We start from the raw sequence: 21,163 nt of genomic DNA on the forward strand, positions 1-21,163 counted from the left end.
CTTTAAAACCGCAGAGGTGTTAGAGCTCCATTGGAGGTCTGTGTCTATGTGCACACCCAGAAACTTGAAACTGGAGACCCTTTCCACACACTCCCCGTTGATGCTGATAGGCTGCAGCTCAGACTTCCTCCTTCTGAAATCAACTACCAGTTCTTTTGTCTTGGTGGTATTGAGGTCCAGGTTGTTATCTACACCCCAATCTGACAGCCTCTGAACTTCAGCTCTGTACGCCGTCTCATCTCCCCCAGAGATGAGCCCCACCACGGTGGTATCATCTGCAAACTTGATGACTGCGTTGTCTGGGTGGGAACTAACACAGTCATGTGTGTACAGAGTGTACAGTAGGGGACTCAGTACACAGCCTTGTGGAGAGCCGGTGTTAAGGCTGAGGGCTGAGGAAAGATGAGGCCCCTGGCACTGGCATGCAGACCTGATAGACTGCGAACTCTGGCCTGGGTTAGGAGTTAGGATGCTCTCATAGCATCATGTCAAGTTCTGAGGACCTGTGCTAAACATTTGTCTAGCTTCTGAATGCAAATAATACCAGAAAGATGGGGATGGGAAGACAGCATCAGAGGACAGCTACTGTACATGACCCATGTCTATCCTGGGACAGGATGTTGATGTGACAGAGAAGTACTAGTAGCTGGTTGTCCACAACAACAGCAGTCTGAACTGGAAGACCGACATAAAGGCTATATACAAAAAAGGTGATTAACAGGTTTTGTTTCCTAAGGAAGCTGAGATTTTTCAACATGTGCAGCAAAATGTTGAAGTTTTCCGATCAGTCTCTATCTTATAAGATAACCTTTATTAGTCCCACACGTGGGAAATTTGTTAAATTTGTTATAAAGATTTAATAAGCACTATTCAGACTTTTTGTAGCTCTCCCTCTAATAGAAAACAAAACAAAACACATTTAACGTGTCAAATTTGGTAAAGGATGAGTTGAGGAGGTGGTGACCATTAACCCCAGGTCTGCTTTGTAGAACAGGCCTTTCAGGTTTGAGATATTCTGGGTGCATAATGTCACTGCAATGCTACAGCCAAATAATGCGAGAGACCTTTAGATAAAGTAAGCCTACATTAAGGTTACGTTTCTTTATTGCGCTGTTTCATAAGGAAAAGAACAACAAAGTTGGTAAATTTAATTACTGTTTTTTAAGATAAATCTATATATATTTTGATTATATTTTGCATGTCCACTGTAATAAGCAGACCGAATGCATAGAATGACTTTAAAACTTTAAAGAAACAACCGTTTCGCCACAGTGGAAATAACAAAATCCATCATGCAATTTGTTAGACTAAGACGCAAGGAAATTTCCAGGCAGTGTCAGTTCTCCAGAGAACCCTGAACGCAGCATACAGAGCTATGAATTGAGGGTTGAGAAGGACGGTGAAACAAAAATGGACATCGATCGAAAATAGCCTGGTAAAATTGACATTTTATATTTTCACATAAAGACGCTGATGCAGATTAGGTGTCGAGGTAGTGTGTGGACCAAAAACGTAGAATAATTTTCAAAAAACAGATTGTTCCTTCAGAGCAATGACTGCTAGTTCCGTTGCTAAGTTAGCCTCCGTAGCTTAGAAAGGTACGCTAGCTGTGTGGAACATTAAAGGTAGGACACTGGCTATTAGCTGTGTAATCGATTTTAGCTAGCGGTTGCTAATTTGCCTTAAATCATGTGAAATCTTTTTATGAACCGACTGTAATGCTTGCAGCCTTAGTTCACTCCCCCTTTTTACGCTGCCCTCGATTTCTCGGTCAGCTGTTGTTGTTATTGCTTGTTATTGATACACTGAAACGTTATTTCACCTTGTTGAACAGACTTTCACTCGAGTTTTTGTTAATGATAAGGTAAGTAAGCAACCAATGTACAGCGAATGGCTACACGAATAAAGCTTGTAATTGCAGAAAATGTTTTATGTTTTATGGTTGTGGCCATCGTTGTAGTTTCTGTAATGGCCTCGAGATGTCGCTGTTTAGTCTTACAATCAAAAACTAGCATTATGGTATATTACATCTGTATAAAATTCTTTGTTTATTGTATTTCTGAGAAATACGTTACATATACATAAAACCCCTGTTGTAGCCGGTTATACCTCCTTTCCCTTTTATGTTTTTGCCCAGTGTTAACATATTTTTGTTTTCCTAATTTCATGACAGGTGATCTATGTCAGAATTCTGACGGGCACTTCACAGAAAAGAAAAGTGAAAGAGGCCAGAGTTCAGAGCCATGGAGGCTCGCTTTGGGAATATTGTGTTTAGCTCCAAGTTTGACTCAGGGAACCTGGCACGTGTGGAGAAGGTGGAGAAGGGCAACTCCAGCCTTTCTTCTGACACACCTTCTAGTGGAAGCTCCTCCTCTGGGTCAAGCCTCACCCCTGATTATGAGTTCAATGTGTGGACGCAGCCAGACTGTGCCGGCACAGAGCACGAGAATGGAAACAGGTAACCAAAATGTAATTTTTTGTGCCACGCCAACTTTACCACATTAGATGACTTAAAGTATCCCGTATCATGTTGTGGTTTTTCAGATCATGGTTTTACTTCAGTGTGAAGGGGGCTGCACCTGGGAAGTTACTGAAGATCAATGTGATGAACATGAACAATCAGAGGAAACTCTACAGCCAAGGCATGACTCCTCTCGTACGCACTTTACCGGGCAAAACCCGCTGGGAAAGGATACGAGACAGACCAACATCTGAGGTAGATATTCACTCTCTGAGCCTGTCAGAGAGAGGATGTGGGCAACAGGACTCTGTGAGGCAGAGTACTGCCTGTCAGGCTATTATTATCCATCTATAAATATCATTCTTCTTCTTTTCTTCTGCTGCTTTTCAGATTGTAGATAACCAGTTCATCCTTTCATTCACTCACCGGCTATTGGAGGTGAGAGGGGCTACCACCTATTTCTCCTTCTGCTACCCATTCTCTTACACAGAGTGCCAGGAGATGCTGCAGCAGTTGGATCAGAGCTACCCCAGTGCTGCTCAGCTCAGTCCGAGCAGGTAAAGCGCACAAGTGACACAAACTATGTACACACAAATTTGGAATCTTTTCTTTGTCAAAGTACCTTAAATGTGTACAGTTCTCTAACATTTTTTTTCCTTAAACTCTTTCCTGCACTGCTCCCACTGCTAGTACTCCAGGCACTGTGTATTATCATAGGGAGTTGCTGTGCCATTCTCTAGATGGCAATAGGGTGGACCTTCTCACTGTGACCAACTGCAGCGGGATGCAGGATGAACGGGAAGCCCGTCTGCCTAAGCTGTTTCCTGACACCAACACTCCAAGACCACACCGCTTCCCTGGCAAAAGGGTATCATTTAATCATACACAAAAACACAACAGTCACTATTCTGTAAAGGTCCCGTATCATGAAAATTAGTTTTAGACCATTATGAGATTTTTTTTTAAATACATTCCCGTGTGTAAAGTATGATCTGTGAAGCAAAGTCTTAATGCACATTCTTCCGAAACCTGGCAACTAGACCGCCTCCAAGCAGTTAGCCTCCCCCCATGAAGAAAAGAGTAAACTAGTACATTCGCACATAATCAACCCATAGCTGCTTGTTTCTTCCTCGGTGAGTCTGATGTAGCGAGTTATGGCATGCTGCTAACATAGATGCTAAATATAATAATGTGGATTGTCAGCAGCAATTTTCCCACCTCAGAAAGGACTGTTTTACCACAAGTGAAGAAATGATCATTTTAATTTAAACTTAACTGGCTTTTTGTTAAGCTGCATCCACACTGGAAGTGAGTTGCTCATCGTGCATTACTTTCAAGCTGAAGACTGTTCACTTGCAGAAATTCCAGGTTTTGGCTGCCTAGGTAAACCCCTAATGTATTTACTACCAGTACAAATGTCAGTTGTTGGTATTCTTAAAGTCGCTGAATATCCTTGACTTTCTGTGATCTCCAGTTGCCACATGGCTGTGAATCACTTCCAGTGTTTTGTAGATTGGGACCTTTAATGATAATTTCTAAGACTCTGAGCTTAAACAGGAACGTTCACTCTTGGTATTTGCGTGTCTGTGTGTGTTCCCAGGTGTTTTTTCTCAGCAGTCGGGTGCACCCTGGGGAGACTCCCTCATCCTTTGTGTTTAACGGTTTCCTCAACTTCATCCTGAGAAGAGATGACCCACGTGCACACGCGCTGCGCAACATGTTTGTGTTCAAGCTCATTCCCATGCTGAACCCAGACGGGGTTGTCCGTGGACACTACAGGTAAGAGTTTCACATTCATATACATCCACATCCTTAAATGAGACATGAGAGCGTTTCCTCTCAATAATAATGTGAGTAGTGTGCACCACAATTATAGTCTGGAAATGTGCTACAATGTATTGTCGTGCTACATTGTTCTGTCATTATTGTCACAAAGCAAGTTGGTTTGATGTTGAGCCTGTTAAAAGGCTACACAGCAGTTAACAGTTGCCAGTATAAGATGATTAGCTCTGTGTTTCTGCATAGGAAGTCTTACAACTGTAGACCCATATGTACTGCAAATAAAATGGCTATATCCTATTAAAAATAAGCATTCTGTGTGTTCAATATCTTTGTTTTTTGGCTTCCTAATGAAATTTTGATTTGAATAGAAAGTTTGTCTGAAGACCAGGCAACCAATGGGGATATGGCACCTGATGCTACAGTGCAAATGTGTCTGAATTTTTACAATGACCATTAGTTTTTGTATTACTATGTGCATATCTTCCTCTTACTTTGCCTTCACAACACTCATTGTCAGTATCAACTGAATGTCTTTGCTAACATGTGCATACATTTAAAACTTATATAAGAACTAATTTATGCATGTGTGTGGCCAATGAACCTGCTCGTTTTAGGTGAAATCAAGAAATCCAGCTGGAAAAATTAGGTTTCTTTAAGCCCTATGCAGTTATCACTCAGGGGGAAAAAAAGCTCAGTGACTACAACCTACTCAGAAATTACGTGCAATTTAATGCAGACGCATTTTAACTTTTTTCAGTTTTGAGGTGTTTTATGTTTAATTATTGTGTACAGATGATAAATTGCTTGTGTTAAATAAATAAAAAAGCAATATCTTTCAAGATGTGACAATTTAAAATACAGTGATGGAAACCCTGGCAACTGCATTTGGTACAAATGATAAGATTCTGGAAATCAAATTGGAAGGGAAAGTCGACCACAGCTGAGTTTAGTTTAGGCTCATCACTACTACTAGTCATAAGGAGGTTAGAAGAGCCAGCAGAGGTGAGATGTGGTGACCTTTTTACCAGATGTCCCTGTGTCTCAGAGAATGATGCACTGAGGTGTCAGTAAATGGTGACGCTGCTTTCTTGGCATGTTAGGGTATGCTGCCTCTTCTTTTGATTCCCAGACCTTGTACAGAGTTGTTCCTCTGTACAATTTTACTTAATCTAAACATCACCATGTAATAATGTATAAAATAGCTCACATATTAAATGTAGCAGAGGTGAAGTGTACAAAAGACTGTCTGCTGGGTTTAGACTTGTCGATAATAAAAGGTTCTTTACTTTCTCTTTTTTTAAAGGACGGATTCCAGGGGTGTGAACCTGAATAGACAATACTTGAACCCCAGCCCCGAGTTACACCCGTCCATCTATGCAGCCAAAACACTGTTGCTCTACCACCACACACACAACCGCTTGCACAAAACACAGCCAAGCACTCATTCTAACGGCCCCACCCATACAGAGCCCCCAGCTGCTAAAACAAAACCTGCAAATCAGCATGAAGCACCTCCCCTCACTGCCCTCGAAGTCACCTTAAACCAACGGAATGCAGAGAAAGATGCAAATCCTGCGCAGCCAGAGGTCCCCATGATGATGGAGGAAAACGCCTGGGCTACCTCAGAGACGGAGAAGGGAGATCAGAACAGCTCACCGAGCTCCACAGAGACTGTAGTTCCAGGTGCTGGAGATTTAGCAGTACCACAGGTGGAGGAACAGGAGTCGGTGCCACCAAAGGAGGGGGGTGTGGCATATTATGTCGACTTGCATGGGCACGCGTCTAAACGTGGGTGTTTCATGTATGGAAATAGCCTTCCTGATGAGAGCCAGCAGGTAATAATGAATGCATTTTATCCATTACTTTGCAGTACTTTTGCAAAATTGTCAAACAACATTCAAATTTGTTTTTTACTAGCAGTACTTTTCTTTCATTTTTTAATTTTCATTTTTTTTAGATTTACATTTGATTTGTAATACTTTCTGTCACGTGTGTCTGAATTGCTGTGATTTTCTTGCTGCAGGTCGAGAACATGCTGTATCCGAGGCTGATCGCTGTGAATTCTGCCCACTTTGATTTTCTGGGCTGTAACTTCTCTGAGAAAAACATGTACGCACGAGACAAGAGAGATGGCCAATCTAAAGAAGGCAGCGGTCGGGTTGCCATTCACAAGGCAATAGGGCTGCTTCACAGGTCAGACATTAGATTTATGACATTACTGCAATCTGTGTTCAGTGTAGGAAGTTTATGTAGTCATTTTTGAGGTGTTTAAAGTGTGATTTCCAGAATTTTTACTCAGTTTTGAATTAACCATAATGACCAAGTGCAGATGCTGTGGGCCCAGTACAAATTAAGTTGCAAAAAGCCTTGGAAACACAGTCATGCTTTTGTGTTGTAATTTTATATTTTATCTTGCTTCTGCAACTGGATATCGACCAGTTACACTCTGGAGTGCAACTATAACACAGGAAAAACCATGAATACAATCCCACCTGCCTGCCATGACAACGGACGAGCTACCCCCCCTCCACCTCCATCCTTCCCTCCAAAATACACTCCAGAAATATTTGAGCAGGTAGGAAGCGCATATATAACACACACATGCATATTATATAATATCATATCATATCATAACAAGTGTTGTGGCCATTACTAATAAAGTTACTCTCCATAGAAAGTCATTTGCTCCACTTTTCTTTGAATTATTTCCCACCCATAGACTTTACTTGGGAGGTATGTCCAAGTGTATTACCATCCCCTTCACGCATACTTGTCACCTCACATTAGAATTTTCTATTTTCATTTTTTTATTGATTAGTGAGAGCAACATCTCAAAGACAAGGCCTACTTGCTCTTATTTTGAAAGCACACACTAACCACAGCCTGCAGCATACTGTATGTGAAACCGGCTAAGACACGTGACGAGCTCACTGAAGCTATAGAGCAAAACGAGGGTTACCTTCACATCAAGACAATGGAGTTAGAGTTATTCAGCAGGATGAAAGACTCACTAGAGAGCAGATTATATTACTTAGTTATTGCCACAAAGTATTTGGCAAATCAAATATTTAGAAAGAGAAACTATGTTGCTAATGACCAATAAAGCACTTGTATGCACCGACCCTCCTCCTCCAACAAATAGAACCTAAATCTATGACCTAAATCAATACCATCTGGAAAGTGTAGGAAAAATATACCTGGACAGAAAAACACAGTGGAACACTGTCAGTCATTGACTGGCCTCCCCAGAACCCGGATGTATATTTGCACATTTTAATAAATCACTGCACCTGTTTCCCATTTTTCTACAAAATATAAAGAAATGAGATGTGGCTTAAGACAGTACTGTACACCTACCCTGACACGTTAAAGAAATTTCGCAATTTCTGTAAACAAAGTGCGCCTATCTATATCAGTTCTGAAATAAATTTGGGTGATGCCATCAGGTGGGCCGTGCTGTGGCGATCTCTGCCCTGGACATGGCAGAGTGTAACCCTTGGCCGCGACTGGTGCTTTCTGAGCACACCTGCCTGACAAATCTCCGAGCCTGGATCCTCAAGCACGTCCGCAACACCAAAGGACTGATCACTCACATCCATGCCAACCCTCCTCCACGAATACACCACAATGGCAGCAAGGTGTCACCACCAAAGAGCTTTAACAAGTGAGTTCCCACACATTTTTAACTTAGATGTCTTTAGTTTGTCCAAAGATAACAGCCGGGTCATGAATTTCTGTGATTTCTTCATTTTCCTACTAGCTGTCTGTCTGGATCTGCATCGGAGAACACCCTCAGCCGCGTCCGCTGCAACAGCCAAAGTAGCAGCAGCCAAACACCCTCGCCGAAGATGCACAATTCCCCAAGTTTTACTTTCGGGTGCCCCCCACCCCGAACTCATACACAGCACAACAGCAGCGGACGTGGAGGCAACAAAACACTCGGGCCAGTCAGGGGTAAGTTGAACTCCCAACTATCTGCCTGTGCTGTGGCTGCCTTTTTCTCTGCTCCACTCTCTCTCTCTGTGTATCACAAATCCTCTCTTGTGGTCTCTCTCTTTCTCATTTTCTTCTCTTTCCTTTTCTTCAACCTCTTGTTCGTTGCTGTTGGAGCTGTTCAGAAAGGCTCATTACTGGCTGATGTGTTATTGTCTGCGTGAGTGTTAGCTTCTGGTTTGCTGCGCGTGACGTGAAACTGGCCACAGGTTTGGGATGAGCTTGGTGTCCTGGATGTTAACGACCTGTAACATCCCCCACATTACCTCCGCATGACCTTTGCATGACCCCTTTTCCTGCTGCTGTGTCCTTACCCTAAAGAAAAATCTCAACATTGGTTTACATTTTGGTACAAAACTCCTAAATTTTTCTCACAGTATGGATAATACAGTATTCTAACATGATGTTTAGAGTTAGTTAGAGTTATCAAGTTTCTTTTCTTCTTTTTAAAGAAATATGATGAGTGCAGAATAGACACGCATCCCAGTCTCAATAACACATGTACCAGGGTTTCCACCAGTGTATAAAGGGTTTGCACGTGACATCATGGGCATGTCGAGCTGTCCGCTATATTGGACGTGATAAGCGTCACTACTTTTTTCTCTCCTCACAATGCCTGTATTCTGCTACATGGTTGGGTGCAGCAATCATCAGAGACAGAAAAAAAATCTTTTTAACCGCTTTCCTGTTGTTTCAGATAGAAGAATATGAAAATAAAGTTGGCAGATAAAGGCATCAGATAAACAGTATAACAATTTAACAATTATAAGTTAATTACATTTTTAACCTCCTAAGACCCCGACTCTTTCATGGCATGTATTTTTAATCTCTCCTTGCTATTTGGGCTGATTGGGACCTGATGAATGTAAAAACAAAGAATTACATTTTTTTGTTTTTTATCTGATTTTTGTCTCTGAGAAAAAGGAGATCCACAATTATTAAAGGGCATTAAAGAACCTGGCAAATGTTATGACTTTATTCTGTTTTACTTTCTCTGCTCATATTCATCCACTTCGGTCCACTAATCACTGTAAGATATATCCTTCATCACTTTATTTCAATAGAGTTGAATATGTTTTGGTGTTCTCCAGCTTGTATATGCATGCATGCTTTTAGGGCTGTTCAATATAACGATTTAAAGCGGATGACGAAATGAAAACGTTTATTGTTTCATTTTACGCTATCGTTTGTTTCGTGGTGTCACAAAATAAACTGTTTACGGCAATATTTTTTCATCGTTTTGATGGTCACTGTAGTGGCTATATTAATTTCTTTACGTTCCCTCTTTCTCTTATATTTAAAATAACCACACTACAGATGGATAAGCAACTTTTTTTATGCGTTGTCGTTAGCAACAATGACGGTAAACCCAGCTTGTGGCTCCGCCGTCTGCTTGTTTATTTTTCCACATTAACCTTTCACAATAAAGCTGAAGATCCTGTTGAGACTTTTCAAAATAAACTGAAATGATGACAAACAGAAGGACCAGTCAAAACAAATCAAGGACCTTATTCCTAAACGAGGGGCTACCTCTGTAGCATCGACATGGTTTGGTTATGAAAAGTCTGACACGGACCAGAAAACTCTACTATGCAAATTATGCAGGAAACCGGTCCCCACCTCAGACTCAAACACGACAAACCTCTTCTACCACCTACACATGAGAAGCAAAAAAGAGCCGTCAGGTGCTCAAAATAAATCTTAGACTCAAACATTAGAATAGGCTTTCCCCCGCAGCACGCCGTGTAATAAATACTCACAAAGAAAATGCGGCCATTACAACTTACAGTGGCTTGCAAAAGTATTCGGCCCCCTTGAACTTTCCCACATTTTGTCACATTACAGCCACAAACATGAATCAATTTTATTGGAATTCCACGTGAAAGACCAATACAAAGTGGTGCACACGTGAGAAGTGGAACGAAAATCATACATGATTCCAAACATTTTTTACAAATAAATAACTGCAAAGTGGGGTGTGTGTAATTATTCAGCCCCCTTTGGTCTGAGTGCAGTCAGTTGCCCATAGACATTGCCTGATGAGTGCTAATGACTAAATAGAGTGCACCTGTGTGTAATCTAATATCAGTACAAATACAGCTGCTCTGTGACGGCCTCAGAGGTTGTCTAAGAGAATATTGGGAGCAACACCATGAAGTCCAAAGAACACACCAGACAGGTCAGGGATAAAGTTATTGAGAAATTTAAAGCAGGCTTAGGCTACAAAAAGATTTCCCAAGCCTTGAACATCCCACGGAGCACTGTTCAAGCCATCATTCAGAAATGGAAGGAGTATGGCACAACTGTAAACCTACCAAGACAAGGCCGTCCACCTAAACTCACAGGCCGAACAAGGAGAGCGCTGATCAGAAATGCAGCTAAGAGGCCCATGGTGACTCTGGACGAGCTGCAGAGATCTACAGCTCAGGTGGGGGAATCTGTCCATAGGACAACTATTAGTCGTGCACTGCACAAAGTTGGCCTTTATGGAAGAGTGGCAAGAAGAAAGCCATTGTTAACAGAAAACCATAAGAAGTCCTGTTTGCAGTTTGCCACAAGCCATGTGGGGGACACAGCAAACATGTGGAAGAAGGTGCTCTGGTCAGATGAGACCAAAATGGAACTTTTTGGCCAAAATGCAAAACGCTATGTGTGGTGGAAAACTAACACTGCACATCACTCTGAACACACCATCCCCACTGTCAAATATGGTGGTGGAAGCATTATGCTCTGGGGGTGCTTCTCTTCAGCAGGGACAGGGAAGCTGGTCAGAGCTGATGGGAAGATGGATGGAGCCAAATACAGGGCAATCCTGGAAGAAAACCTCTTGGAGTCTGCAAAAGACTTGAGACTGGGGCGGAGGTTCACCTTCCAGCAGGACAACGACCCTAAGCATAAAGCCAGGGCAACAATGGAATGGTTTAAAACAAAACATATCCATGTGTTAGAATGGCCCAGTCAAAGTCCAGATCTAAATCCAATCCAGAATCTGTGGCAAGATCTGAAAACTGCTGTTCACAAACGCTGTCCATCTAATCTGACTGAGCTGGAGCTGTTTTGCAAAGAAGAATGGGCAAGGATTTCAGTCTGTAGATGTGCAAAGCTGGTAGAGACATACCCTAAAAGACTGGCAGCTGGAATTGCAGCAAAAGGTGGTTCTACAAAGTATTGACTCAGGGGGCTGAATAGTTACGCACACCCCACTTTGCAGTTATTTGTAAAAAATGTTTGGAATCATGTATGATTTTCGTTCCACTTCTCACATGTACACCACTTTGTATTGGTCTTTCACGTGGAATTCCAATAAAATTGATTCATGTTTGTGACTGTAATGTGACAAAATGTGGAAAAGTTCAAGGGGGCCGAATACTTTTGCAAGCCACTGTATGTCTAAAAACGTATAGTTTCATGCCTCGGTCAAAACACTCGACTCCAGGTACACGACGCCCAGCTGAAAACACTTGAGATTCACAGAATTTACAGAAAATGTAAAATTTTTGTGATATATATCGTTGTCGGGGCGATAAAGGTCTTATATCGGGATATGAGATTTTGGTTATATCGCACAGCCCTACATGCTTTTTACTTTCTCTTCATGCTGGAAGCATGAAAAAAGATCTAGCGATTGTCTTCCTTTTCTCTTTCCTGGCAGAAACCCTGTGTACCAAAAGAATTTGAGAATTTCATTTTGCTTTAATGAGTTTTTTTTGCATTTACTTTGCGTTACCTGTAATGACTTTGTTCTCAGTGCATGCAGGGTAGTTTCAGCCGCTTTGTGTATCCCTACGGTCCCTGCACGTCTCTGAGCAGGTGTATGTGTCTCCCTCTCTGTAGACACTAAGCCCCAGGAGAAGAGACGCCCCCCCCATCACCACCGCTCCATCCTCCGGTCTCCCAGCAACAGCCACACACCCGCTCGCCCCCCACTCTCACCCCCTTCCTCCTCGTCCTCCTCATCTTCCTCAGTGTGTGCAGCAGGCTCCTGTCCCCTCCCGGCCTCCGTCAGTATGACAGGTCTGTACTCCCTCCAGCCCCCCAGCCTCTCCACCTTGCTCCCATCCCTGCAGGCCCTGCCCCGCCCTGGGCTGCTCTCCAAACTGAGTCCCCTGCTCCTTCAGAGCTTACCACCGGCCGCCAGCAGTCCAACTGGGCCCACCCCGGACTGAATCTGACTTAAACCATGAAACACTGGGCACATGTGCTTGTGCGAGATGATTGCGTGAGATTGTCTTTTCAGAAACCTGCCTGGTAGTCCATGTAGGTCAAAGCGTGCGTGCGTGCGTGCGTGCAAAACATCACTGGTGCTAGTAAATTTTTTTCTTTCTGCACAGTAATTACATGTCTACAGTTTTAGCACCTTAAGGTAAATAACACTTTTACTTGAGAGCGAATGTGTTCCTCAGATCTCAGCTACGACTGAAATGCTTTTTCTCACCGACCTTGAATCAAGTGCTGGTTGCCGCACTGTCCTCTGGCTCTTTGATAAACATAGCAGACTGGTTAGTAAATGGGGATATTTGCTTGGGTACCTAATATCTGCTGTCCTATAAGATGTTCAGAGCACACAGTAGATGTTATCCGTAGACAACATAATATTATAATATGGATCCAGACGAAGCTTTTTGTGTATACAAGTAATAAGCTAAACTTAATTACCACGTTACTGTGCTCACCATTTGAAAGTAGCCGGGAGATTTTCTTCTTTATTCGCACAGTTGCTGTTGTGATGCGTTTAATTTTTGAATTATTTATTGGTTTTATTTGACTTTTGAGACATATTTTTATAGACTGAACATAGTCAGACTTTATTTTCTTTATAAGCCTTCCAAAGCACCCTCTGATCTGTTCTGTTGTCTTTGGGTTTCGCTTTAATATTGATTTGTAAAACGATGTCACATGTCGATCACATTATACTGTCATTTGAGGCTAAACATTTAAATAGCTTTTTTTAATTTCTTATGATTCAAAGTGAAATTTAAAGGTTTGCTTTTAGATTTTTGTACACAAGTCAGTTTTTCATTATCTAAATACCATTAAAAATAAATAAATAAAAACAAAATCCTGCATCATTCCAATGTCGGACCAACATTGGTCATGACGTTATGATCACAGGATAGCCTACTGCCAGAAACTGTGTACCCTCATTAGCTTAAGTCCTTAAGGGGCACCCACACAGGAAATGTTTTGCGGCTCATTCGTTGGCATTTACCATCCTCTCATACATCAGTAAACAGCATCCTTCCCTCTCATTGGTGATAGCTACAATTTCTCTGATTATCGTTGACTTTGGTCACCATGTCACTCACTTCCTGTGTGGAGACCTCATTATGGATTTTGCAATCTTGTAGCTGCTTTGGGATAACTACGGTTGATTTGTGGGGCTGTTTGCCAGCAAGTAGTATTATATGAAAAGAATTAGTTTAGCTTACAACCAGTTTGACTGGCAGGTGTTTGTTGTTTTTCTAATATGACTCTAACACTGGTTTAGGTGTAAATATGGTGAAGAGTTTTTGTTTGTTTATGTATTATATGTTTCCTTAAACTGATGAAGATAATATTTATCCTAATTTGTTCAAGCAGATAGACATGTTCCTTGTGTAAATCGATCGTGGCAGGTGTGTAGTAGGCTGTCGACGGTTAGAGTTAATATATCTTGTGGTAAGCAGTCATGAGAAGCTACCATGTTGTCTAAGATTTTACTCATCTATTGTGGAATTATAGTAACTTGTCTGTAATTCGTTTTTTGCGTGCTGTTATCCAAGTACTTGATGATGGTCTGTGTTTTAGGACCGGCCATTTATGTTGCACTGAACATGCAGAAGTGAATTATTATTTTTTTTTCTTCTTTTTTAGAAGGAGCAAACAAACCAGATCATTAAGGGATCAAAATAGCTTTCAGAATATCTGGCCTTTGCTCACTGTAGCTACTGTCTGATCCAGTGCTGTTACACATTGTAGTTAAGCTGTGCCTTGCTTTGTTGTAAGCAGTAGGTTTTGAAGGTCCTGCTCCTATTGTGATTTTATAGGGTATATATCCTTCTTCTTCATCTGTTTTTCATATTCAGTGTGACTTGTCTAAGTTGCAGTGATCTCACAACATAAATTTCTTGCGAATTCAAGCGTTGTTAAGCCAAATAAAAAGCTCTTGTAGAAACAGTCCTTAATACTCACGCTGGGCTCAGACTACATGATACCTCAGTCTGTCGCAGTGGTCGATGTGTCAGATTAGGTGATTAAGAGTTATAAAATCTTGTTCATCTCTTCTTTCACAATCAGTGTGATATCATTGGAGGTGCAGTTGATTTTCAATAAAAGAGTGTCAACAGAACAGCAAACAAAGGAGTGTCTATGACACTGGCTATCTTGTGTTACTGCTTCTCACACTTCTTCCTAACTATACTGGGACATCATTCTCTCTTTTGTAATGTATGCAATAGTACACCTACCTTATATGCTAGCCCTTTTGTTGGCACATTGTGGTTGTCAAAGACGCAACATAGCTTTTTTTGTCTGTCATGACACCCTATTGGCATGCGTTACTCTCATTTTTGTTCCCAACCTCCAATCGATGCTTTATGTGACTCAGATCTGACCAGCCTCGTATCGTATAGTCTGAACACGGCATTAGCTTCAAATGTCAGCTCTCTAAGTTAGAGGAAGCTCAGAAAACCCTGCAAATCTGATGGTTGTCTTGTGCTTACTGGACAGTAGTCTCATCTAATATTACTGTACTAAAGGTTTTAGTGTAGCCTCAGCTCAGTGGAGTTACGATCTATCAGTTTAGATCAGTGCCCTGCTAAATGGTGAAGGAGTGTTCTGTAGTTGTTGTTTTTTTCCTGCTTTCTCACTGTGAACTATGATGTTCTGTGTCCCAGTTGTTTCAGCCCTAAAGCGTCTACATCTTCATTGAAAATGACAAACAGAGCTTTAGGTGAAAACACTGTATGCATAGTCACATTCTCAGTAGGTCTTTCGGCTTTATACTCCTTATGAGAATTGTGCCGTTTCCTTCAATGTGGTGCTAACCTTCTATACCAGACTACAGTTATGTGTTTGTCCGTGTAACGTCTCTACAATTGTCACCTTTCTTGAATGTGCTGCTGTCTTTTAGCGCCTCTCTGTTTAACCTCTGGAATAAAAACTATCCGTTTGTCAAGCAGCTACAGAGTGTGGGTCCTTTTGCTCTCTTTTGACTCTGATTGTGATCTTTATTTTTCAACTTTCACGTCGAGGAAAAGATCAACACCAAAACTCTCACCACTTAAACTTAGTTAGGAGTATATGTAGATTATGAGATATTACAGGACATTCAGTTATTTCAACATATTTGGTTTTTGCCAGCATAATTGTGATACTTTAAACATACACACACTAAATGGCTTAAATCTTAAGTTTTATAAATCAGATTCTTAGTGTTTCATCTTCCACTCTTTGTTTCTCCTTTCTTCTCTTTGTTCTGTTTATTTATGTGTCTTCATCTGGTTGACAGGCATTAGCTGCCCGGACTTTGAGACTGGTGGACCCAGTTCTGCGGTCTGGTCCAGAATGCCTCTACCTATACGTCCTGGGCACATAGGGAGAGGGTGCCGAACTCTTACAATCACTCATCCCCCCACAGAAGCTGGTAGAGAGGTTAGGTTACCTTGCTGGCTCACTCACTGAGCAAATTCACATTTCCATTATTAACACTTTGTTGCAAAAGATCTCCCGTATTAATATACACTTAGACTATGATGTGTTGTTGTAATGTCTCCATGTGTCACAGACTGCTAAAGACCAGGGGCCTGAACACATCCTTTCCTCCATCAAATTTAGCAAGTAAGCCCTATCTTTTTTTGTTTTGTTTTTGCATTGTAATAATTTGAATCCAAAACAGTCAACAAAGGCTGGGATCTGAAAAATGAAATGAAAACCACACTGGAAACCCCTTCTTCATGCTGATATTTTCTTTCATGAATAGCGAAAATGTTAACCTCTCTGTCGCCTGCCCAGGTGTGAGCTGCAGCCCCACATCAGCCGCATTCCCATCCGAAGGATGGGGTCGACTGACGCACCTCCCAAACACAACAATAAAGCATCTCCATCTAGCAATAACCCACCAGGAGGTAAAGAGGTGTCTGCTACCATGAAGGTGTGGAAGCTGCTCAGACCTGGCCTCCACAGACACCTGTCATTGTCAGGCATGTACACCTGCTTGTTGCTCTGGGCTGTTTATGACCTAGATTACAGAGATGAGCTGACCAATGATCAGTTAAAATGGGGATAAGTGACATGAAGGCATCTCATAAAAGTATGTTTTACTTGATATTAAAGGAGAATTGTTTCTAAAACAACAACATAGAACTCGTGATTGTGCTTATTTGTGCATCTGACCACAGTGTTGTTTCCCCAGAATGCATGAAATGTAATGAGATAACTTTGAATGACATCCAGAGAATGAGTCTTATAGAGTCCCCCTGACTTTTCAGATACCACTTTTGAAGCTCAGATCTGTACATCCATATAAAGGACACACATTCAGGATCCCCAAGTGGTAGAATGACTTCAGTCACCCCCTGATTTTGACACTGGCTAATATGAGGTGGAAATTTCTGATTTTAAGTGAAATATTTCAACAGCTGTTTTTGGTGCAGTCATACATTTCCCCCTTCTAATTACTATGGTGTTTGCCATCTGGCTTTGATCCGCAGATGTAGTAGTTACTTTAGTGGTAATTAGCATATGTTAGCATAGTGATGCTTCAGAGTGGACCTATTAGGCACATCAGCTTAATGTTTTTATTCTTGAGCTCTGCTAGAATAGTTTTGAATGATACACATGCTTATTTTAGTGACACCTGGCCTTGACACAGTCCCTCAGGTTATCCACCATCTTACACAACATGTTTTACCGTTACAGTGCAGAATGCTTGTAATAAATATAGGTAAAACTTTCTCTGAGGCCCATGTATGTAAGAGTGATATATATATGAGAATGGAAAAAGATATAATTTATGATGATCAACCCAGGCACATAGCTCTGGCTCTGAGCAAGAAAGCCCTACCCACTTGCTGCTCAGATCTTTTGTTTGCAATCAGCAGCCAGTCAGAAGAAAGTCAGCTTAAGGAAGGAGCGTGAGGTGATTTCTGTGATGTAGTGAACTGAAGAGCTGCGCCAAGGCCCAGCATGACATAAATAAAGAATCATTTCAGCTTCAAAACTTTGGAATATGGAGCTGAACTGAGTGTAACTGGTCCTCTTTAATCCAGGGAACATGCTATCTGTGACCATACACTGCATTCTCCTCTCATTCACATCAACCAGACACAAGAGTCTTCCTGTTAAAGGGGAGTTTTTCCTTCCCACTGTCACCAAAGTGCTTGCTCATAGGGGGTCATATGATTGTTGGGTTTTTCTCTGTATCTATTATTGTACGATCTACTGTACAATATAAAGCGCCTTGAGGCGACTGCTGTTGTGATTTGGCGCTATATAAATAAAATTGAATTGAATTGAACTGAATTGAGTAAAAATAAACAGATGGAACCCAGCAGTCTTTAGACTCAGAAATGGACTTTAATAAACTACCTCCTGCTGGAGCATTTTATTACTGCACTACATAATTTTGTGTCCACTAAAATGTAACAATTTCTGAAGTACTGGTCCTTAAACCCACAATGTTACCATCAAGTTTTACTAAATCTCCCATTTCCCATATTACAGTGGACACCTCACATATTATTTGCTGACTCCCTACTGTTATTCCATTCTGCAGGTGTATCTGAGAAAGAAGCTGCCATACAGCTGGCCTCTAAAGCTTTAATGAAGAAAAGCACAGACAGAAGTATCACGTACAAAGAAAGTGCTATCATAGAAAGTGCAGCAGAGGCCATGGGAACACAACAACAGGTGAAAACCGATGTGCACACTTCTTGTTGTTAATGTACATTTAGATTGAAGCTATAATTTAATATGAATAACTAAAAGATGACTAGGCTGTATGATGTTGTCTTTAAAGGTGGAGGAAACTCCAGTGACTGTGCCTGACACTGTGAACATGTGTGAGACAGTAACCCTGTGTGGAGAAGCCTAGGAAACCAACAGCCTAAAAATATCATATTGAGCAATTGAATACTTCAAAATGTGAGAGGGACTTGTCACCAGTGGAGAATTGGTTGGGGCATGATGATGTGCAATATAAATTTTTTGTTTGTAATCGCATTGTTTTTAGCCTTTTTGGGCAACATTGAGAACCTAGAATTACCTGTTACAACTACTGAGCAGCTTTTGTTTTTACTGGAATAGCTGAAGGTTAAGTGCCTTGCTCTATGACATTAGCAGCTGTATTGGGGGAGTGGTTCAACCTTTCCAAATTTTTCCAGCTGCTCAAGAATGCAGACTTGAAACATCCTTGAACATTTCAGCTACCATAATTGTACCTCACATTTCCTGTTTTTGTGATTTAAGTTGCATTTTTCTGGTCCTTGCTGCTTCCCTCAGATACTGACCAATACTGTTATGTACTGCTAAATATTTTATTAGGCAGCCACTTGTATAATTACAGGGAAGGGCTGATTTTTATTTAGACTCATAAGCACAATAGCAACTTTATAATCTCATTATCTCTATTGTGGATGTTTAACAAATGTGAGATGAGTGTATTTATTCCACTTTTGTGCTTTGCACATACTGTTTATAAAATGGTTTTCACTTACTTGGGCTTTTTTTTAGTTTTTGTGATTCTACTCACCAAAAAAGTAAATGTCACATTATAAAATCCTCCTGCGTGCAGGTTTAAAATAATGTATTATGTGTATAAGGAACCAAAATTATCATAGCTGTATGCTGAAGATAAAACAAGCTTTGTGTGAGGCTTATGGAAGTCGAGGGTTAAATTAATGCTGCAAAATGCACTCAGTGAGGTTAATGAAGGAAACTTGATGCATCCAACCGGAGTGAACACCTAAATAGTAACCTGTTTGTACTGAATTAACTTTTCTTGTGACAGTCCTGTTTTTTTTGCACGAGTTAGAACAAATCATTTACAATTATACATCCTTTTATATGTACATGTGTATATTTATTCATATAGCGTTCGTGTTTTGGGTTTTTTTGCAAAAAAGATTGTGATGAACAAAACTGTTTAAATTTGGAAGTATAAATAACCTGCAATAAACTCCATGTATTTTAAAGTTGCATAACAAATGTTTACATGTGTACAGAGCAGGTGAAAAAATTCAAAGACTGTAGAAATCCAAATTCAAACATGTTTATTAGAAAAAGAAAAAAAGGTCCTTGTGCAAACAGAAATTACACCTCTTAGAAAGAGGAGAGGATGAGGGGAATGATGTAATCAAGGTGGTGGTTTTGATGTCCATCTCATCTGTGGGGAGGGAAAAAAAGCCTCAGTCGTTTCAGTTGTTAAACATTAAAATCCTGTTTGTTTGTAATTATTCCTCCAGATTTTTAGTAGTGCTCAGTGATCAGCCATGAACTCAGATGGAACAAATTAACTCTATATATGTAGCCCAATAACCTTTATTTCTGTGCATTTTCCTTTATTAATGACACTTACTGAAAACTGTAGAAGGGACTTTTCTTCAATAATAGAATAATGTAGCACTGACAGCATCAAAATTATACTAACTAAATGTAAAAGCTGCCATACTATAAAACAGTTATAGATGGATTTGAGTCATGTTTTTTTAATACATGGGGGTATACATAATAGAAACACAATAAAAAAAACTGAAAGAACCTGCTTTTGTCCAATTTGTTATTTTATGATGATCAGCATCAGAAATGACAATGTTAAAAGAAAAAACGCAAACAGTGTCTGACCTCACTGACCTCTGCAGTCATACTGTACAACTCTACTCCTGCTTCTTGGGGTTATTCACAGCAACGTAGTGGTATAACACCACTAGCAGGAACAAGGAGACGCCAAGCATGTTGGCAAATATGGCCAGCTGCACGTCTGTCACCATTCTGCAAAAGGACACAGAGGCAAGATTAGGCAGGTGCTGGGGTGAAGAAAAGGTGTGTTACATCAGTGGGTAGTAGGTAGGAGAAGAGGCATTTTCAAAAGGTTAAAATAAAGTCATGTTTATTTTGTATATTCTGTGCTTATTTTTACAGCTTTGGCAGATATCTGAATGCATTTCAGGACCTTTCACCAGTTTCAAATAAATGTCATTCTCTCTCACTAGCGACTTGAAGGTAAGGCATGACAATTATGTCACAAATTAACAGAGAAAGTTGGGGAAAAAAATGAAATGGTCGCGAGATCATGCACAACTTCTTGTAATGTTACAATTAGGTGCCGACATTTTGCACGTTGCCGCAGTTTGCATATTAGGATTTTTATGCGAATCAACAGAGTAATAATAACAGATAGGAGTGATCGGATATTTTCAAAATAATCCGCCAAATTACCGTATATTTTAGTAAAATTTCTAAGTGGACAATGAACGTAGCGTTAGCAATGCTAAGCATGCTAACTACTAACACCCCCACGAACTGAACTAGGTAAAATAAGTAACGTTTCATATTATATTTCAGCAAAATTACTAATTTTATCCAACTGCAATCACGTTTACCAAATGTTATCACTCACATTTTCTGTTAAATTGCTTTTTAACTCCCGGTTCGAGCAATACTTCAGCTCTCCAACAGCAGGTAAGCGCAGTGACGCCTCTTCCGGCCAAAGAGGAAAGCCACGTCACATCTAGGAGCGCCATAGAAGCGGTTTGATTGATGGAGCAATTAACAGGAGTCAAAACTATTTCCAGCACTTTAAAAGTTTTTTTTAGTATTCTTTTTATCAGGTGAGACCACAATCACCATACCATAGTGGAAGAGTGACCCAGTCAACAGAATTTCATGGAATTTTGTGTGGTTTATTTTTTCAGGGTCCTCCAGGCCTGCGTGGCGGTAGTGAGCTACGGT

General features: G+C 40.8%; 2 protein-coding genes across 4 annotated transcripts; one reads left to right on the plus strand and one right to left on the minus strand.

Moving 5' to 3' along the window:
- The first annotated feature begins 1,345 nt into the window (after positions 1–1,345).
- Positions 1,346–18,929, plus strand: agbl5 (AGBL carboxypeptidase 5). 2 transcript variants are annotated; one of them, XM_063495400.1, is made up of 17 exons: positions 1,346–1,435; positions 2,174–2,458; positions 2,545–2,716; positions 2,852–3,018; positions 3,152–3,329; positions 4,062–4,240; positions 5,547–6,078; positions 6,267–6,436; positions 6,683–6,818; positions 7,690–7,907; positions 8,004–8,197; positions 12,071–12,250; positions 15,726–15,868; positions 16,002–16,054; positions 16,229–16,416; positions 17,991–18,124; positions 18,234–18,929. In XM_063495400.1, the coding sequence occupies exons 2-17, from the start codon at positions 2,244–2,246 to the stop codon at positions 18,306–18,308; spliced, it is 2,934 nt and encodes a 977-aa protein (XP_063351470.1). In that variant the 5' UTR covers positions 1,346–1,435; positions 2,174–2,243; the 3' UTR covers positions 18,309–18,929. The 2 variants fall into 2 exon arrangements, with proteins under 2 accessions (XP_063351470.1, XP_063351471.1); XM_063495401.1 differs by lacking the exon at positions 12,071–12,250.
- A 539-nt stretch (positions 18,930–19,468) lies between these two features.
- ost4 (oligosaccharyltransferase complex subunit 4 (non-catalytic)) lies at positions 19,469–20,918 on the minus strand. Of its 2 annotated transcripts, none has more exons than XM_063495402.1 (3): positions 20,832–20,918; positions 20,066–20,203; positions 19,469–19,598 (listed from the first exon to the last, which is right to left on the minus strand). In XM_063495402.1, exon 2 carries the CDS (start codon positions 20,200–20,202, stop codon positions 20,089–20,091), a length of 114 nt encoding a protein of 37 aa, XP_063351472.1. In that variant the 5' UTR covers position 20,203; positions 20,832–20,918; the 3' UTR covers positions 19,469–19,598; positions 20,066–20,088. The 2 variants fall into 2 exon arrangements, with proteins under 2 accessions (XP_063351472.1, XP_063351473.1); XM_063495403.1 differs by having other exon boundaries at positions 20,057–20,203.
- Between the last annotated feature and the right edge of the window lie 245 nt (positions 20,919–21,163).

Source organism: Pelmatolapia mariae, linkage group LG15 (assembly GCF_036321145.2).
Source record: "Pelmatolapia mariae isolate MD_Pm_ZW linkage group LG15, Pm_UMD_F_2, whole genome shotgun sequence".
NCBI lineage: Eukaryota > Metazoa > Chordata > Actinopteri > Cichliformes > Cichlidae > Pelmatolapia > Pelmatolapia mariae.